General features: G+C 39.6%; 2 protein-coding genes across 2 annotated transcripts; one reads left to right on the top strand and one right to left on the bottom strand.

The window, feature by feature from the left end:
- The first annotated feature begins 75 nt into the window (after nt 1-75).
- On the top strand, nt 76-2,658 carry rpp30 (ribonuclease P/MRP 30 subunit). The gene is made up of 11 exons (XM_077000209.1): nt 76-426; nt 717-772; nt 873-929; nt 1,022-1,087; nt 1,172-1,240; nt 1,366-1,455; nt 1,628-1,744; nt 1,841-1,870; nt 2,012-2,049; nt 2,138-2,217; nt 2,407-2,658. Exons 1-11 carry the CDS (start codon nt 345-347, stop codon nt 2,520-2,522), a joined length of 801 nt encoding a protein of 266 aa, XP_076856324.1. The 5' UTR covers nt 76-344; the 3' UTR covers nt 2,523-2,658.
- A 124-nt stretch (nt 2,659-2,782) lies between these two features.
- On the bottom strand, nt 2,783-7,106 carry ankrd1b (ankyrin repeat domain 1b (cardiac muscle)). Its single transcript, XM_076998482.1, has 9 exons — nt 7,062-7,106; nt 5,568-5,714; nt 5,352-5,432; nt 5,125-5,232; nt 4,924-5,022; nt 4,107-4,205; nt 3,904-4,002; nt 3,725-3,823; nt 2,783-3,288 (listed from the first exon to the last, which is right to left on the bottom strand). Exons 1-9 carry the CDS (start codon nt 7,104-7,106, stop codon nt 3,190-3,192), a joined length of 876 nt encoding a protein of 291 aa, XP_076854597.1. The 3' UTR covers nt 2,783-3,189.
- Nucleotides 7,107-18,433: the final 11,327 nt, after the last annotated feature.

The raw sequence follows: 18,433 nt of genomic DNA, 5'->3' as shown, positions 1-18,433 counted from the left end.
CTTTTGGGAGCAGAAGCCATCGCTGTGTAGTTTCTAGGGCTTTGTCATATCATAACGTTCAACAATCGGATGTACTTACATGAACTACATATTCCATCAGCACTCGCTCTGAAAGTTAAACCATGTGTTTACTCAGTTCCATGCTTCGGAAAATCTAATACTAGCTAGCTATACATTAGTAGATAAAATGTAATTTACAATGGTTTAGTTTATTATCATAGGTAGCTGTATACGAGAGAATACTATTAAAGCACACGCGTATATAACTGTTCGTTACACAATATATACATGTACATTTATATTGCTTTTTATTATAGTTTTCCCGGTAATCAGTAGAAAAGAAAATGTCTGCATTTATGGATTTAAACATCTTAGCCGTTACTGACAAGAAAAAGCTTCAAAGCACGATAGAGACAGCAGCTCACCGTAAGTTCGGACTTTGGTTAGCTAGCTACCGAATACAATTACTGAGCATGTTCATTAGCCAAGAAACTATGCTAGTTAGCTAGCTAATTTCTTTGAGCAGTTTAGACGTGGATAAACGAGGAATTCGGGTATTTTCATGAATTATAGCTACTTAGCTCGGATATAGTTATGAATATGGTTATGCTCAAGTTAGCTAGCTACAAACTATCGCTGGCTATACATCACCTCATTTTAGAATCGGAATGACAATTGCCGTTTTGCTTTTGTGATCTGGTTTATTTGTTTTTCAGTTGGCTACTCCACAGTTGCAATAAATTATGTAGTGGAACCACAACAGAAGAAGCAGGTATTGTGTACTTGATTCATGTTTACAGAAATGCTGTAAACAGAGCAAGAGTGTTCAAGATGTCTTTCAGTTTGTGCTTATGTCTTGATGTCGATTACAGCAAATTCCTAAGCCCCAGTCTATGACAGAGCTGTTTGAGAAGTTTCCAATAGTGCAGGTGACTTGGTTTATTTGTCATTATTTAATAATTATGGGAGACAGTATGCTTATAAGTCGATCAACACTCTTGATTCCTGTGTACTCTCACAGGGTAAATCCAGACCTATTAAAGTGTTGAACCGTTTGACTGTGGTGGCCACAGATGCTTCACACTTTGTAAGTTTCTATTTAACATCAAGTGATCATGCTGTATTATCTAAAATCTAATAAACTAATGTATAATGTGTTGTTTGACTTTAGAGGCCTTCCGATGAGTACAAAAGCTTTGACATTTTGGCTGTGTATCCCAAAACAGAGAAGCTCTTCCATGTAAGTTAAAGGGTAAATAAATGTTACTGTTAAATACTGTTTACGTCCCTCTACATTAACCACTGCTATGATCATTTGCAACTATAGCAATAAAAGCCATCATCATATCTCTCTTATTGCAACAGGCAGCCTGCATGACCTATGACGTGGACATCATCTGCATAGCAGCAACAGAGAAGCAACCCTTTCACTTCAAAAGATCACCTTTGAACGGAGTATGGCTGAGATTTCAAATGTCCATATCAAATGCTGCTAATTGGTTTGCATCGTTACACTCTTGTTCAACATCTGAGCAGACACCGCAACTCCAATACACTTTGAATGAGATGTATGCCTTAAAAATCCGGAGCTCTTCATTATGACAGTCCTTTGCGTTAATTCTTCAAGGCCATTGAGAGGGGAGTGTCCTTCGAGGTAAGCTACACGGCAGCCATCCGAGACTCCACCATGAAGAAGTACACCATTGCAAATGCCATCAACCTAACTGAAGTATGCAAGGGAAAGGTACATTGTTTGCTCACACTTAACCCCAGAAACATTTAAGCCCATAAAGTCTGCAGTGTTGAACTAGCAAACGTGTGTCATCATTTTCTTTCCTAGAATGTCATTTTGACCAGTGGAGCAGAGGCGGTAAGAACACAAATTCTTTATGCAAACATTACTCTAAATGCTCCTGTTCTGGGCCTTGCAGTATTGTTACTTCAGTCTTTCACCTTCTACCAAGTACCTCCCCTCCTGATAAGTGATCATGCTTCTCACTTCCTCATTTAGCCCATCGAGCTGCGTGGCCCATACGACATTGCCAATCTGTATCCTTTACTGTCAGGGGCTGGTGAAGAAGTGAATGTTATTTGAAGGTGTGCTTATCTTGGAATGGTCCTTGACTCACAGGTGTAGGGGGCTAGTGTTCGGCCTGTCTGATGGTGATGCTAAAGCTGCCTTGTCCACTAACTGCCGATCTGTTGTACTGCATGGAGGTAAACGATGTCCAAACTCTTATGACAATTTTTTCTGTCTGTGATGAAAGATAGAAAAAAACTCCACTACATTTATTGTGTGAAAATGAAAGTGCTGTGTTTGGCCTCATTCCAGTTGATTTCTCGAGGTAATGACTCCTGTTAAGACCAATTATGCTCACGGAAATATTTGTTGATTATGCCTGACAGAGACCCGTGGTACAGCGGTGGGTATCATTCACACGATGAAAAGGCCCCAACCCCCTAGTGAGGAGCAAGAAGAAGAAACCCCAGCCACCAAGAAGGCCAAAACCACAACACTTTAGTGCATTATTTACTCATTATGATCTTTTTTCTCCAATATTTAATTGGATATCTTGATGCTCCTGAGTTATGTTTTCTGTTATTTTTTAGTAGTGTGTTCCTAAAACTGTGAACTATCAAATAAAAATATCAGCGACACATGAAAACTGTTTACTCAGTAAAATTAACTGTTTCAAGCAACATCAATTAAATGACTTACAAAAGCAAGAAACAAAGCCAATATTATTAAGGGCATCAATTTTGTGACTAATAGCATTTTGAAAATAAATCTGATACACAGGCATTGTCAAACACAGCACACAATTTGAGGCCAGAACACAGGATTATATTCCTCATGCATGATTAAACAGGCCTCCAGCACCCTACACTAAACAGCAGTTCTGCTTGTTCTTTTTTCCGTATTTAGCTTTCTTAATCTACCACCAACCAGGAGTAATCTATACACTGCACTGTGCCACACTTTTCCAAAGCCTCAAAATACTTTCCATTTTTACATTTCACTCTCAGAAACAAATAACAGAGTTCTGCAATTTGCCTGCTATTACATGTGGTTGCCGTCTAAAGCTTCGTCCTTATGACTGTCAGACGTTCGGTTGGCTGGGTGGTAGGGGACAGTGGTGCACAGCCCTTGCTGTGGACATTTCTATGGCTTTTCACTGCCTCACACGTTTACATGGCTTGAGACTTCTTGTGGTCCTTAAAGCCATCAAGGATGCTTTTGGTTCCACACTGCCACTCCATCACACTGTACACTGGTGATTTACCCTCCTGCAAAATAAACAAGGGTAAGATATTTTTTAAAAAACAACATGCTTGTATATTTCTGTGCTTCTTTATCATGTAATGTAAATAGGTCCAAATTCACTGGCGTTTAAGTAAATTCCTATCTTGAAATTCCGTTGTTTTGCCTTGGCTAGCTGAAGGTTTTTACGTTAGTGCCAGCAGATGGCGGTGTGGAGATTCTAAAACCAACCCTGTTTAAAGATTGACGTCTTGCAGGAACGTGAGAGCGGTCTGTTTTAGGTCACGTTCTGTTTGTATCACAGCTGATCCAGTTTTACAGATACTTTGAAAAAGATGGTGGGACTGGTCGGCATGCCACTGAATAATCTGACAACTTGTGAATATCACTGGTGAATATCATGCAGGTGAGCTAGGTAAAAGTGCATAGTCTGTGCCTGGGACAAGATTTAAAAACCCTTACGTGATTCTTCAGATTCGCATTAGCTCCGTATATCAGCAGCAACCGAATGAGTCTGAATCTATTCTGGCGGACGGCGTCATGCATCGGCGTGTCCCCCTCCTAAAAAGGTAGAAGAAACTCGATCAGGGTTTTAATGTGGCTTAGCAGAAAAGGCCATAGGGTCAGGAGTCCTGCCTCACTCTGTCCTTTGCGTTGACGTCGGCGCCGCAGTGGATGAGGTGTTCAGCACATCCATAGTGGCCTGTCCTCGCCGCCACATTGAGGGGGGTGCTCCGCAGCTGAAGGTGCCATGATCGAGGGAGACGTTGCGTTTAATCGTAGCACCAGGTGAGGGTGGGACTGAGGTAACTGGCACACTGGATGGGCACAGAGCCACTCTTACCTTATCTCTGGCGTCGAGGTTGCCACCGTGATGCAGGAGCAGCTCAAGCACAGACAGGCTCCCCCCGCGGCACGCCCAGTGAACCGCAGTTGCGTCAAGCTGGAGACGAAGACTACAATGAGGTAGAAATGCTGGACAGGATGACTACAGTGAGGTAGAAAAGCTGGAGACGAAGACTAAAGTGAGGTAGAAAAGTTGGACAGGAAGACTACAGTGAGGCAAAAATTCTGGAGAGGAAGTTACCGTGAGGTAGAAAGACTGAAGCGGAAGTCTACGGTGAGGTAGTAATGCTAGATAGGAAGCTCACAGTGAGGTCGAAATGCTGGACAGAAAGAAAACACTAAAGAATAAATGCTGGATAGATGAATTACAATAAAGTATAAATGCTGTCTAGAAATGCAAGCGTAGGGTAGAATGGAGTGATATGAAACGAGGAACACTTTGCTATCTGGTGAACTGGTTTACCCATTAACACCCATTACACCATCACACCAAGTACCAGAGTGAAAATTACAGGCCTTGAATAGGAAAGTGCAAAGCATGTGAAATGACTCAGTGTCTTACGTCAGCAATTTGTCTTTTTGCTAATATATATAATATATAGTAATAGAGGAAGATCTTCAAGATCATAATATGTGTGACAGGAAGCAGGTTTGTGTGACCTGCACTGGTCAGAATTAATTCCATTTTAAGCCATTCAGTTGCATAGTAAACCTAGAGTAAATACTGACATATTAGAGGACCTCAAGATGGAGGGAATCAAGAGCAAAACCAATAATGCTGAGAACTGGAATACTTGATCAGGTTCAAACATTACTTTGTCCTTGCTTTCAATTAAAGCCCCAGCTTCCAGCAGTCTTTTCACCATCTCCACATTGCCTTGTGAGCACGCTCTGTGCAGAGCTGTGCGTTGAAACTAGAAAAAGTGCAAGAGAGAATGATTATCAGCTCTGTGGAACTGTCAGAAATTAGCTGCAAAGTCTGAATAACCAGGGGTGTGGGGGATCTTAACACTCACATTATCACATGCATTTGGGTCTGCACCCCTGGCGAGATAACTCTCAATCACTGGCAATTTGTTGTCCACCACTGCCTTTAGAAAGTCTTCCTCACAAACAAAATCAGACTATGGGAATTATAACGAATAAATATTGAAAATTAAAATCTCAAATAGTTATGAACTAATAATTGTAAACTTAAAAAAAGAAAGCAGTTTCTCAAAAATACTGTAGATGCTTGGTGTACTTTGCACTCTGTTATCCATTCGGCATTCTTCTTCTTGAGGTCTTCGATACAACAGTGGTTTAACTGGTTAGCTCTGTCAGTCTGCCAAAGAAAGCAAATGCAATTTATTAACAGCTGAACTAGATTGCTGTCTCTCGTTGTTCTACGTGAGAGGTGATTTGTGCTCTATGTTACTTATGAATATATTCCTAATGGGATATTGATGTGTTGACTTGCCTGAGTGATCTCAGTGCCATTGTCAAGGTTACAGTAGAGGCTTGTCTCTCGTCTCTTCTGACTGATGGAGGTCTCATATTCACCTGCCAGATAATCCTGTTCTAAAGTGTCTGCTTGTTCTCCGACACCATATTTATTGGCAGTCACCTTTTAAAGATAAAAACAGTACTTTGGTGAAATTGGATATGTATCATTCGTATTGTAGATGCAGGAATGTTCTAGATGTGGAGACTAAACAAATTAATTTCTGGAGTCTCAGGCCATATCATCAATGAATAATTGTACCATGGCTCTAGGGTCTGAGATCATACACTGCTGAGTTATCTGTTGCTTTTTGCTTGTTTCACTATAACAATTTTATGGATGTTTAGGTCTTCAACAGATCTGTGATATCCGGGGTTTCATGTAAAACAGACTAACATGGTCAATCTCTTAGCTAACTGCCTTGAATGAATGAATGATTCAATGTATATTCAAGATTAGATTCAATTTGAACTCACATTATTCCCATGTGTACCATTTGTAGTGAATGGAAATCCAGGGAAATGGCTGCCTACCAGTTGCTCCTGTGCCACATAATCTGTTGTGCACCCAAGCTGAATATTGTGTGTGTGTGTGTGTGTGTGTGTGTGTGTGTGTGTGTGTGTGTGTGTGTGTGTGTGTGTGTGTGTGTGTGTGTGTGGTACCAATGAAATGTTTGGACACAGTTTTTAGCAGTAATAAATGTTTTTTTAATAGAATGGGTTATGCTTAAATTTGATTCTAAGACAAATTTAATTTGGGAATGGTATTAGCCTATATTTGCCAAGTCACTCAGATCTGCTGACCATCTAGTCTAGGTTGAAGCATAGAGGTGATTGAGCATTTGCAGTATTAGCTCAGGAACGTCAGCATGTCAGACTGGCATCTGCGTTAGCTGTTCATGTCTTAAAACTTATTTTTATCGTTTGGTTTATAACTCAGTATGAGAGCTGGTCTTCTTTTATTACCTCTGTTGTTTTATTGTGAGGTTTTTTTAAACTTGTTCCTGTGTGTTGTTTTTTACTAAAAAGGATATTTTGTAATGTGTGTCTTATTTTTATGCTAGTTTATTTGATTGTACAGCACTTTGGTCAGCTGTTCTTAAATGTCCTCGACATATTTAAATGAAATGAAAAATCTAAAATTAAAGATAGTCAATATTTGTTTAATATAGCATAATCACATTTGCATTATTTCATTGGTTTGATACTATCCTTGTTTTTTATGTAGAAAATAGTAAAAATATCAGAGTAGTATCCAAATTTTGACTGATACTGTGTGTGTGTGGGTGTGTGTGTGGTTTCCAGAGAAAGAGGACATTTTGGTCCTTCATCAGCTATAAAAGCAAATCATTTCTGAAGTTCTAGGAGGACACCAGTTTATGATCAGAACAGTAGATCTTTAAACAGTTGTATTCATTCCATGGGGTCGCAAAGTTCTGATAGTGTAGCTCTGTTTTTTCTTTGAGTTTACCAGAGTCTTCGGGGCTCTGGAGTTTCCTCGCTTCGTTGCTGTCATAGCAACAACTGACAGTGCAAACAGATATGTCATTAAGGCAATGTCCATTAGCATTAAAATGCCTTGCCACTGGAAACAGCAAATTCTTAATTCTGATGGTCCGAAAGTGTTCAAAAAAATGATCTGCTATTAATTTCTTCAATGTACAGCTGATTACATTACATGCAAGATATAAAATAGATAATTACTGTTGTAAAGGATAATAACAAATGATCCCTTCCTTATAGTTATTTTAGTGGATGTGTTAATACAGTAAGATATAGTACATTTAGAGTGGCTGCAGGCTGCAGAAACATTATTCCACTGGTCATTTATTACTCTTACGAACAAGCATGTCTTTGATGTTTTTATCTTGTCTGTAGATTAGTGGAGGATCCTTAAAAGGGATCTGCATCACCTTGTAGGATTTTGAAGTGTAGGAGATGATAAGTGAACGCCAAAGGAATTTCTTTTTGTCTTAACAATAGATCTGGTCTAGCATCTGTTCTATGAATAGGTAAAAAAAATGGAGAAGTAAAGGTCGAAGTAAAGGAATTTCACAAGATGGTCACATGTTAGTACCCATTCTAAATCTTATTTGTGAATAGTTGGAGTTAGTTAATCTGTTAAAGATGAAACAGTTCAGAGTCAACACAAATAAGCAGCTTTATACCTGTAGGAGGCGTCTCTCCCAGGTGTTGCATCTAGAACATTAAAGCTTTCATGTAATGGGATTTTACCAGTTGGACTGGCCATGTATAAACCTTCAATGCCAATCGAAATAAGTAGAGAGTTGGCATGTGCTGTTTGTTCTTGCATGCATTCAATTTGTGAAAATGTGAAGAGACTTTCACATATGTAGGTAAGAGCTGAACAATATTTTGAAAAATATTATTATAAGAACTATAATGTTACTTCTGTTGGGAAAGAACGAGCAGATACAATAACACAAAAAGGATTGTTTCTCCTCTTTGTGAATTTAAAGAAGATATAAACAGCTATATCAAGGATTATCTATCGCATGATTCCATGTGGAATCTGGGAGGGGATCTGCTAAAATGGGATGATTAATAATTGACTGAATGGAGGACTGTAACTGGAGTGATGTCATGGCTGGTGTGCCTATAAAAGCTGGTATCAGAAAGCCGTGTCATTGCTTCCCTCCTGGTGAAGGTTACCCAACCTTTACCCCAAATGACAACAGCTCCACCTTTACCAGCTAGATTAAAAACTTAATAACAGCTTTACCTCTATCAGTTAGATGAATAACATAATACAGTAATTACAGTAATAACATAATAACAGCTCCACCTTTATTAGCTAGATTACAGTAATAACATAACAGCTCCACCTTTATCAGATAGATTAATAACACAGTAACAGCTCCACCTTTATCAGATAGATTAATAACACAGTAACAGCTCCACCGTTATCAGATAGATTAATAACACAGTAACAGCTCCACCTTTATCAGCTATTATCAGCTTAAAAACATAATAACAGCTATTCCTCTATCAGTTACACTGTAATCTAGCTAATAAAGGTTGAGCTGTTATTATATTATTCATCTAGCTGATAAAGGTGGAGCTGTTATTGTGTTATTACTGTAATCATTACAGTAATAACACAATAACAGCTCCACCTGTATCAGCTAGATTAATAACATAATAACAGCTCCACCTGTATCAGCTAGATTAATAACATAATAACAGCTCCACCTGTATCAGCTAGATTAATAACATAATAACAGCTCCACCTGTATCAGCTAGATTAATAACATAATAACAATGTCAATTATTTTGTTGGAATCTATAAGCACAGAGTATGGTAGCTCCATGGTGTTTCCTTGTTAGATTAAATTGTCTTAGTTGGTTTGATGAAATGTGTGTTACTAATGTCTATTTCATAGGTAAAAAAAAATCTAGTGTATGCATCTCACCTAGGAAGTGTCCAAGAGGACTTGGTAAGTTATATTTAAATAAGTAAAGGGTTCAATTCACACCACAGTCTGTGGAGTATCCTCGCATGTGTGCGCCCGCTTGTATGTGTGTAGTGTGTATGTGTGTGGTGTGTGTGCACATGTGTATGTGTGTGTGTGTGTGTGTGTGTGTGTGTGTGTGTGTGTGTGTGTGTGCATGTGTGTGTCCCCTTTTGACTGCTTGTTTCAGATGAGATCTGGTCCAGATTCCGCTTCCCCCCTTGAGCCAAGTTTGCTGTCACTGCTGACGTGGACACCTGACATGATGCCTGTCGTGCCATGAAGGGTGCTAAAGGTAAATAATATAAAGCCCTCAGAGGTGAGATGCCTCCAGCTACCGTCACATCTCGGTGGCATGAATCGAGGTGAAACATGAGTGGGCTGACGAGTCAGCCCTAGTGTGCCCAAAGAATCTTACTGAGCTCTGACCACCATCCTTCCTCCCACACTTACAGGTGACTCGAGTCCAGAGACACTGAATGACATTCCGTATCACACATGGTCACAGGAAATGCTTAATAGGGTTTTACAGCAAGCTAATGATCTCTAACCTCTGCTTCACAAGCAGCTTACATTCTGACAGTGGTATTTTGGAGATGTTATTTGGGGTACTTGTTTTTGTTTTAGGTTTCACCCTGCATTACACCCAATAAAAAAGGTTACAATCTGTGACTATTTCTGATTTAGTTGACATTGAATTATGAGTCACAAGGGTGCTCAACATGTATGGCAGCTATCGTTTGCACGTGCACAAGCCTGCAAATCATAAAACAAGAAAGCAAGAATGTGAGGCTCTATGCCATTGAAGTGGGGATATGTGATGATAAACAGCTATAACTACCAGCCTGTGGTGCCTGATTATGGCATGACATCTTCACCATCAGCAATGTGGGTGGTAAACTGGAGTGTCCTTTACAGAGTGGAATATCTCAAAGACAAAATGTTGAGATGGAACCATTATTACTGATATTTGTTTCCAGAAACTACACTGATAAGGACACTCCATCTCCCTGAAGATGTTTGGTAATGCAAGTATGGTGTGTTGCTTTCACCCACACTCATTCTATCTCTTTCTATCCCTATTGCATTTTCTGTCACTTCTGAGCTCATACAGGATGAAGAGAACCCATAAGAGAACATGTCACGCAAGCGTCCGCCTTTTAATTCTGCTCCTACAAGCATACAACAATTCCATTCTCCCTCAAGTGTTTTTGTGTAAAGAGTAATTACCATATCCGTGCCATTGCACTACAGAGAACCCAAACAGATATCATGAAAACCAGACAGCTACACGAGACCAGTTTCACTGGACTGCTATCCACTGAATACCATTTTTAGCAAGTGTTATCAGGACAACGTGAACGTCTCTAAAGGAGTATAGAAACGGAGTGGTCTTGGTCTTATTGGTAACAAAAAGACCTCAGCTCCTTTAGATCTAAGCACACAAAATACAGTGTAAAGCACATTAGATAAAAAATACGTACTAAACATCATAACTAATAACATCCCACAACTTTTTAAGGATGATTTAAAACTGTTTCTTGGAATTACATCTGTAGATAGAAAAATAAATCATAATCTCCCGGGTTAAACCAATGATAAACAGAAGAGGAATGCAACCAGGAATGCAGAAGAAATGTGTGTGACCAGCACGTTCAACAACCTGTGCCATATGGAACTTACACGGAATCTGTAATGTCGTTTTAGCGCGTCAAGCGCGGATATGGGATGGAAAAGGGTGAAATCTGCCACCCCAGTGGCCATCCTATTCGGAAGCAGTTAATAATCAAACAAGTTGGCGTAACGGTATCCCTCCGTAGTTAGTGTTAACCATTTTACTCGCCAGTTTAGAAACCACTAAACTGCACATGTGAGTTTGCAGCTCTGCTTGTTAAATAGACATCCACAAATATATAACAAACAGTTGGCAGTTCATAGACAGCACATAGCCTAGCTACGCCTCATGGTTCCGTCGATAAAAAATAACATGCCTATTATTGGCAATAGCTGGCCTGCCGTTTATTCACCCCATGCTCTTGCAGGGATAGTATAGCTAGCCTTCTTGTGTGTATAGTTAAAAATGGCTGGCGGGCCCGCTGTCCGAACGAAAGGCGCTGGGTAGCTCTTCGTAACATAACTGAGCGGCTACCAAAGTACCTGTTCTCAGCAATGGGAGTGAGTGCAAATTTACATTTTTGTAAACCCTTTGCCAGAAAGCATAACAGCCGCCTGGAAGAGCATTGAGTTAGACTTCGGACGTGTGGTGAAAATGTAAATATGTTAAAAATATGTGCAGTTCAGTTCTTTATTTGTGTGTGGGAGGGGTGGTGGGATGTAGCTAGAGGGAATGGGAGGAAGGATTATTATTGTTCTACATACTTGTATACAGTGAAGTTTCTGATTTGCATAGTTTTTACTGTTAAGTATATTTTGTATTTTCCTGTGATGTTGCAGACTGCAGTTTCCCCTAGGGGACAATGAAACCTTTCATTGTCCCCAATGACTCCAACTCAAGAAAAATATTTTGGAAAAAAACAACAATTACCTACAATAAAAACAACCCCAAAAGTTGCATGTTATATAAATAAAAAATCTCTCATAGTCATCTCATTTAAAATAAATAGGACTAAGGTAAGTGTTCAACATAAATGTTGATTTTATGTTGTCATGCAATTCACATACAACAATGACTTTAACGCAGGAAGTGAAGAAGAAATTTAGGAAAAATTCTAAATTGTCTAGGGGTGATCACCTCTGCACGCTAGCTGGAACATCATGGCACCCTATTGCCACCCTAGGTAAAACTTGCCACCAGTACACGGTAACGCACATACTGTGCATAAAGCAGAGAAAATTTTAGTTTGATTTGTCACTTTTTGTTCTTTTGTTGCTAAATTACAGTGCAAAGTCGCCTACTCTCATAGGAAATGAATGGTTGTCTGTCATTCTGTCACTTCATAGTGTGGAAGTATGGTCAGTCAGTCAGTGAGCGACAGTGCCTCTTTAAGCTGGTGTGATATGGACTCGCAAAAAAAATAAAGAGTGTTTCATTTGCTTGAGTTCACCCAGCTGTGCATTAGAAAGGCCTTAAAGTTCCCCAAGGTAACAGTTTCTTAGATTTTTCTGATTTTGACTTATTTTACACTTATTAAAATAGTGTAAATATTTTTTTTAATATACAAAATTGATAGTGACTCAAATTAATACATTGCAAATTCTTGTGCGCAGAAAATAAACTATTTTCTCCCACAAGATAATTAGCTTGTTCACCCAAGATAAGTAATTTGTACAAGATAATAAACATGTGCAGAGTAGATAAAATTATGAAATTTTACAGCTATGAGCTAGATTAAGTTTTCAATAATCAGGATTTTGTCCTCAAAATAGACAAAACTAGAAACACTCTCTTTCCTGTCAGCATTGTTTATCTGGGACAACTTATTCTTTAGGTGTTGTGCTATATTCTCTGAACAAAACAAGGGACTCAATCCCCGATAGCTCGCATTATAGTATGCAGCTTCACATAGATCATGAAGGCTCTACAGAATATAAGCCCCCTTCTTAATGAATTGCACTGACAGATATTAATCAGAGTACACATTATTTGTTCTAATTAATACATTTCCATTGCATTTAGAATTGCTTAATGAATAACACTATTCTGCGTAGCCAATCAAATTCTATATTTTATCTCATAATCAAATGACCTCATGCAACAACTAGGTAACTAATATTACTGTCACGCTACGGTCCCCGAACCCTTCCTTTGGGGCGTGTGTTAACGTTGTCTGTGTCTACTCGTCTGCGTCAGTGTATCTCCGTGGGTGCGGGTGTGTCTTGTAAATATCCGTCTCACCTGTGGCTCGTCTCGTCATCACGTGGGGTTGATGTGGTCTGTCTATTTAATGTGCGTTCGCGCAGTGTCTTGTGCTCGTCGTTGTCTAATGTATACACGTCTCTGTGGTATGTTTGGATGTTCTTCGTGCGCTATACGCGCTTCTACGTATATATATAATAAAAGTGACGTCAGTCAAGAGGGATTCCGTGTCTCATCCTTCGCCGCGACCCCAGCGTCACAATTACTGTATTAAGAAGCTACATTAAAATAAAAAAAATTTAAATGACATTATGGGTATGTGCTGACATCAGTTCTTTTCTTATAATAAAATTTCCTTTGGCATTGGTGTTGTAGGACAATGTATTTTAGTTGTTGACATGACAAAATTATGACTTTTGATTACGTTATTGGTAAAGATGCTATAAAAGTAAGTTCCATCTCAAGGTACTGGAAAAGACATTGTTAGAGTGTCAATGTTTTCAAGGAATTATGTGTTATGCTATTCTGTTATGAATGTTACTGGCTCAGTAAAAAAATTCACTTATACCAGGTAATTTGAATTGCAACCTTTAAACAAATAATCTACCAATCACTTTGCATTTGCTCATGAACTACTGAACATATTTTCTGAGTTTTTACATTATTACTATTGAGGACCCCCAAAAATATGTTGTGTACATTTCTAGTAGAAAAAAAGATATTTGAAGATTTCAGATCACCTCATGTGCTTCTTATGCACCATGTAGAAATATATTGATGCCTCTCAGTCTTTGAAGTGCAGAGGAGGGACGAAAGACTGCAGACACAGACACACCTTCTCCTGCCACTTTGGTTCAAAACACGGAGCACACGAAGTTGTTGAGAGCCCCGGGCCCTCAGAGGTGCAGGCTAAGTGCGGATAGCCATCGGGGGTTTTCAGAGTCCTTGCATTGATATTTTCATATTTGTGGAATTTGGTCTCTGGATGTTGCTGGAGGAGTTTGTGCATCCCAGGCCTAATCGTCGGCCCTGACCCTGAGAGTGGCATCCTTGGCTTTGAGCGTGAGTGCGTACGAATCTGCGCCAGCCTCGCTGTGCAGAGTCTGCACTTCACAGCTGCCGCCTGACGGCACTGAGGCATGTGCAGGCCCAGGGGCAACAACACAAGAAGTGAAGGTGTCAGGCGTGGGTGGCTGTTGCATGTCATTCGCATGACTTGGACAGCTGCCACTGTGTGTGTGTGTGTGTGTGTGTGTGTGTGTGTAACGCAGTAACATTCAGCAGGCATGCGGTACATGTATGCAACCTGCTGGAAGACTCACAGAGGTGTTTTCTTCGTGATTTACCCTCTGTAAGGCACCTGTGAACCTGGCTCCACACAGACCTACCACTCGCGGTATTCACAGTAGTATTCATGTGGAATATGGACTTGGGGTTCACGTTTCACTTCAGGCAGTGGAAACACAGCACTGTGGCAGGTTTGGTTCAAACCTTATACACTGTAAACAATGCAAATGGATTTAAGAACTGAAATGAGTTTGTGAATTTTCTGAGCAGGATTTTGAGAGGTCATTAGCATTTAAACAGAAAAAGGCGTTTAGCGGTAGTGACTCATGCAGGTACGAGGAAAGCACGAGAACGGAGGAATGGATAAGAATCTTAAAAAAAAAACATTTGCACTGTGAATGTTACCATGACACCACAGGGCACATAAGCATGCCATTTGCTGGTACGGGAGAGTATAGTTCACTGTGACAAGTTGTCATACCAACCAACTGCTTGTGCTTAGCTAGCTGTTGAAACGCTCTCTCAGTGTAAGTGCCCACCTCTTTATACATGTATGCTCTATCTCTGCCTCAGCAGGTGTATGAGTGCCAGAAATTCAATGTTAATACAGTCTGTCAAGCAAAGAGCTGATGTCTCTATAAGCTGCTTGCTTGTAATAAAACAAAACTTTGGGAGTGTATCACTCAGACAGGTGGTTGGCAGGCAACTTTATCTTTGTATGTTTTTGAAAACAATTTGTCTGCCTGTCCACAAAACAACACACAGCTGAGATGATGTTAAGAGTGTCCCCCCTAGTTTGAGTAACCTTGACAAAATCCAGCTCGTTGTCTTCACCAAGCAATAATCCCCTGGAGTGGTGCTCCATCAGTGTAGCAAAGCCTGTCACCCTAAAACAGTTAAGAAAACATTACTTTCTTCGGCCCTTATGCATACAGATAGAAGTCAAACACTAAGGCAGGAAAAACTGTAACATCATGAAAACCATCTTATTTTTTCAGCATTTCCCCCATTTGCTTATGTGTGTATTAACTTTGCAATTTCAATTTTTTTTTGCCAGTGATGGGGACAACAGAGCCACATTCAATTTTTTAGCTGCTTCTTCTCATAATAGAAATGTTTACATATTTATCCAGCTTGACAGTAATATTCATATTCAGGCAGTCACGCTGGCATGGAGGCCGGGTCTGGCTGGTGCTGAGAGACCAGACAGCAGTGGTATGTGTGGCATGTTTATTAATGAGGGAGAGGGGGGGGTCTGAACTGACCCTCCACACAAGCCTCTTCCACTACTCCAGAGCATAGGTGACACAGCCCATGTGCATAACTGTTGGCAGTTAACTACAGTTATGCACAGTGACAACCTATAAAGTGCTGTGTTTGCTTTAGCAATGCATTCCACATGTGTATTTGAAGCTTGTTTCTTTTGGACTATATGTAAACGATAAATACATGTGTGACTAGCATAATCTGATTTGCTAACTCTCTAAATTACCTCTGACAATGTATCTATCACCGTAAGTATTTTGGGGTGAAGGAGTCCTTTAACTGAGCATTTCATTGTGAAAATGCTGATCATTGATATCTTGATCAATAAATACCTATGACGAGTAAGGTCAATATGGCAAGCTTGGTGCATGTCCTGCGCTGTCATGTAAGTAACTGAACAGTTGCTACAGAATCTAAACTCTAGGAGAATCAAGTGTAGAAGAACCTCTAAGGCATATTTTACATTACGTAAATGTATGAATCGATCTATATTTGGTGAACCAGATATCATCAGTATCAGTATCAGTACCAGTAATTGACTTAGGCACAACTCCGAGTGGACCATATTTTCAGTCAAGGATATTCCACTTCTTGTTCCTGGAAACCTGGCTTATTTTCTTCAAGCAAAGAACTGTCCTGCAAAGTGAAACAGCATCTAATGTGTTTTGAGGCACTTGGTTCGACATGAACAATTAAAGAGTTTATGTGAGGGACTCTGGATTAATCCATTTCCTGCCATCGGTGGTTACATCATCAGTTAAGGGAAGTGAGTCAGACCCACTGACGGTCATAAGCCCGTGCATCTATATCTCATGCATGCTTGGGGTCATGAAGCGTTCCTTTGTTCTCCACCCACCGTCTATTCATCACTCAGCTGCAGGTTCATCTTCAGGTTGTCCATCCATAAGACTGCCCCCCCCCCCTCCGAACTCTGCAGGAGTTTTCTGTACTTTTTAGCATAGCTGACCTAGCGCTTTACATTTTGTGGCAAACCCTCTGAGGCTCTGCCAATTTATCCCTGCCCATATAGCCTCTGCCATGTCTGTGTCAGGATAATGTGTTTAAGTGGCTCAGCAGTGTTTCCTCAAGACTGGAAATGTGCTTCAGTTACCCACTGCAGCTAATGATGCTTCCTTGGTCTCAACAAGAGAGATACCAGCAGTAGGATCCAGACACCAGTTTCACATGGAGGCTCCAGACTGGAGTTTGCTTTCTTGTGTATGAACTAATGATGCAGCAGTACACACCTGGACAAGAACCAACCGAGCAGCTAATTCTCAATTATTTGTGGTCCCCTAAAATGGGAGAACAGGGTTTATAAGAGCTGCAGTTCCTACACTTTTCACCCAACATGGACATGCGCATTATCCAGTTAAGACGCATAGACTGCACTTTGACATCTTCGTGATTGTTTCATTATAACATATACTGTACTATACTACATTAGTATTTTACTATCTTTCTAACGATCAAAATGGCACCAAGCACAAAGTTAAGTAAAAGTGATTAGGATTAGGGCTAGGGTTAGGGTTAGGGTTAGGGTCAATTTAGAGAGCATTTCTCACCTTGGAATATTGAATTTTGCCGATGTGCTTCCTTTGTGAAAAGCTGCAGGCAGTAATGTCTCTGCCTTGGAAATTGTCAAGGTCTGTACTGTGGTTCAGCCAGTGTGGAAACAGCAAAGCCACTTATGGTGATGTCCTTGCTTCTGTGTGTCAGATTCTCTCCCACCCACCAATTCTTTGAGGCAGCACTTTCTTATCCTCAACACAAGCTGTGTGAAGCTTGCACTTGCTGGGCCTCGTTTGTCATTAAAGCTGTCAAAGCTGAGCATGACCGACTGTGGTAATTAGTAGCTTCCTTTTTATCTACTCTAGCTGTCCTAAAACAATGTATGGTCATAAGGTAGGTACAATCACTCTTTCAATTATTGAAAGGTTAAGAAATTATTTTTCTTACACAGATTAAACCCGGTCAGTCTTAGGCTTAAAATGCACAGTCAGGTTTTGTCCTGTAAATATGTTTTGGTGCATGACAACACCTGTATGTACAAAATAATAATAAAGATAACATTTTTAGAAAATACACAAATATTAACCAAAGATAGTAAAAAATATTTACATACTTAAAAAAATCTGAGTTATTATAAAGTATGAGCTATTAAACAGTATTAGTTATTATAAAGTATGAACTATTATAAAGTATTACTTATTATAAAGTATGAACTATTATAAAATATGAGTTATTATAAAGTATGCAGTCTGAGTGTTCAAGCTTTCAGTGTACCATCTTCTCCATCTTTTTTACTTTTAAATAGCATATTCAGGTGGGTAACAATTTCTCCCATCAAGGATTCAAATTCTTATTACTATTATTTTTTTTCTTATCTTATTCACTTACTTATTTTTAGACTGGTCCTCACAGCAGCTAAGAGGTACATCTCACCCTTTCAGCTAGTGTGTTCTCTTTGGCTTTATACACCTTCTTCAAGTGGTAATTGCTTGAAGGAACAATGCTTTCTTTATGGAGATGCCACTGATCTCCATACAAATTGAACTGTTATTCTGAATTTAGTATCTATACTGGAAGACTATAATTATCGACATTATTATCTTTATGCAAAGTTTAGAGTAAATCTGGATTATTATTGTCAAGACGAAATATTAAGAAGAAATATTTATAAAATAGGGGCTAAATGGAGTTCGTCCTGATATTTCTCCAATCAATTTGATTATTATCATAGCTCCTACAATATCTTGTGGAAAGAAAGATTAATTTCACAACAGAATGTAAAAGGGAGTAAAACAGACCAGAGATTATACTGGACAGCTAATAATGACTGGCAACTGGCACAAAGCCCATTTATCACAATGTATTTAATCTTTATTGGTAAAAGGTTTAGCGGAGTTTCTCTTATAGCACAGGATCAGGACCGGCGGGTAATTGAAGGCTGCGCCCTAGTTTGTGTCCAATCAGGGACTATCTGCTGTGGAATGAATA

Source organism: Brachyhypopomus gauderio, chromosome 3 (assembly GCF_052324685.1).
Source record: "Brachyhypopomus gauderio isolate BG-103 chromosome 3, BGAUD_0.2, whole genome shotgun sequence".
In the NCBI taxonomy this organism is placed as follows: domain Eukaryota; kingdom Metazoa; phylum Chordata; class Actinopteri; order Gymnotiformes; family Hypopomidae; genus Brachyhypopomus; species Brachyhypopomus gauderio.
Note: the sequence above shows the minus strand (reverse complement) of the source record. Positions and strands in the feature narration are given on the sequence as shown.

What these genes read in the sequence shown, in the direction of transcription:
- rpp30 (XM_077000209.1), top strand. Translation starts at nt 345, where the DNA reads ATGTCTGCATTTATGGATTTAAACATCTTAGCCGTTACTGACAAGAAA. An exon ending in CTGAAGTATGCAAGGGAAAG is followed by an intron (nt 1,745 to 1,840) that starts GTACATTGTTTG and finishes TTTCTTTCCTAG; the next exon opens with AATGTCATTTTGACCAGTGG. An exon ending in ATCTGTTGTACTGCATGGAG is followed by an intron (nt 2,218 to 2,406) that starts GTAAACGATGTC and finishes TATGCCTGACAG; the next exon opens with AGACCCGTGGTACAGCGGTG.
- ankrd1b (XM_076998482.1), bottom strand. Translation starts at nt 7,106, where the DNA reads ATGACAGCAACGAAGCGAGGAAACTCCAGAGCCCCGAAGACTCTG. An exon ending in ATGGCACTGAGATCACTCAG is followed by an intron (nt 5,433 to 5,567) that starts GCAAGTCAACAC and finishes TTTCTTTGGCAG; the next exon opens with ACTGACAGAGCTAACCAGTT. An exon ending in ATGCGAATCTGAAGAATCAC is followed by an intron (nt 3,289 to 3,724) that starts GTAAGGGTTTTT and finishes TTTATTTTGCAG; the next exon opens with GAGGGTAAATCACCAGTGTA.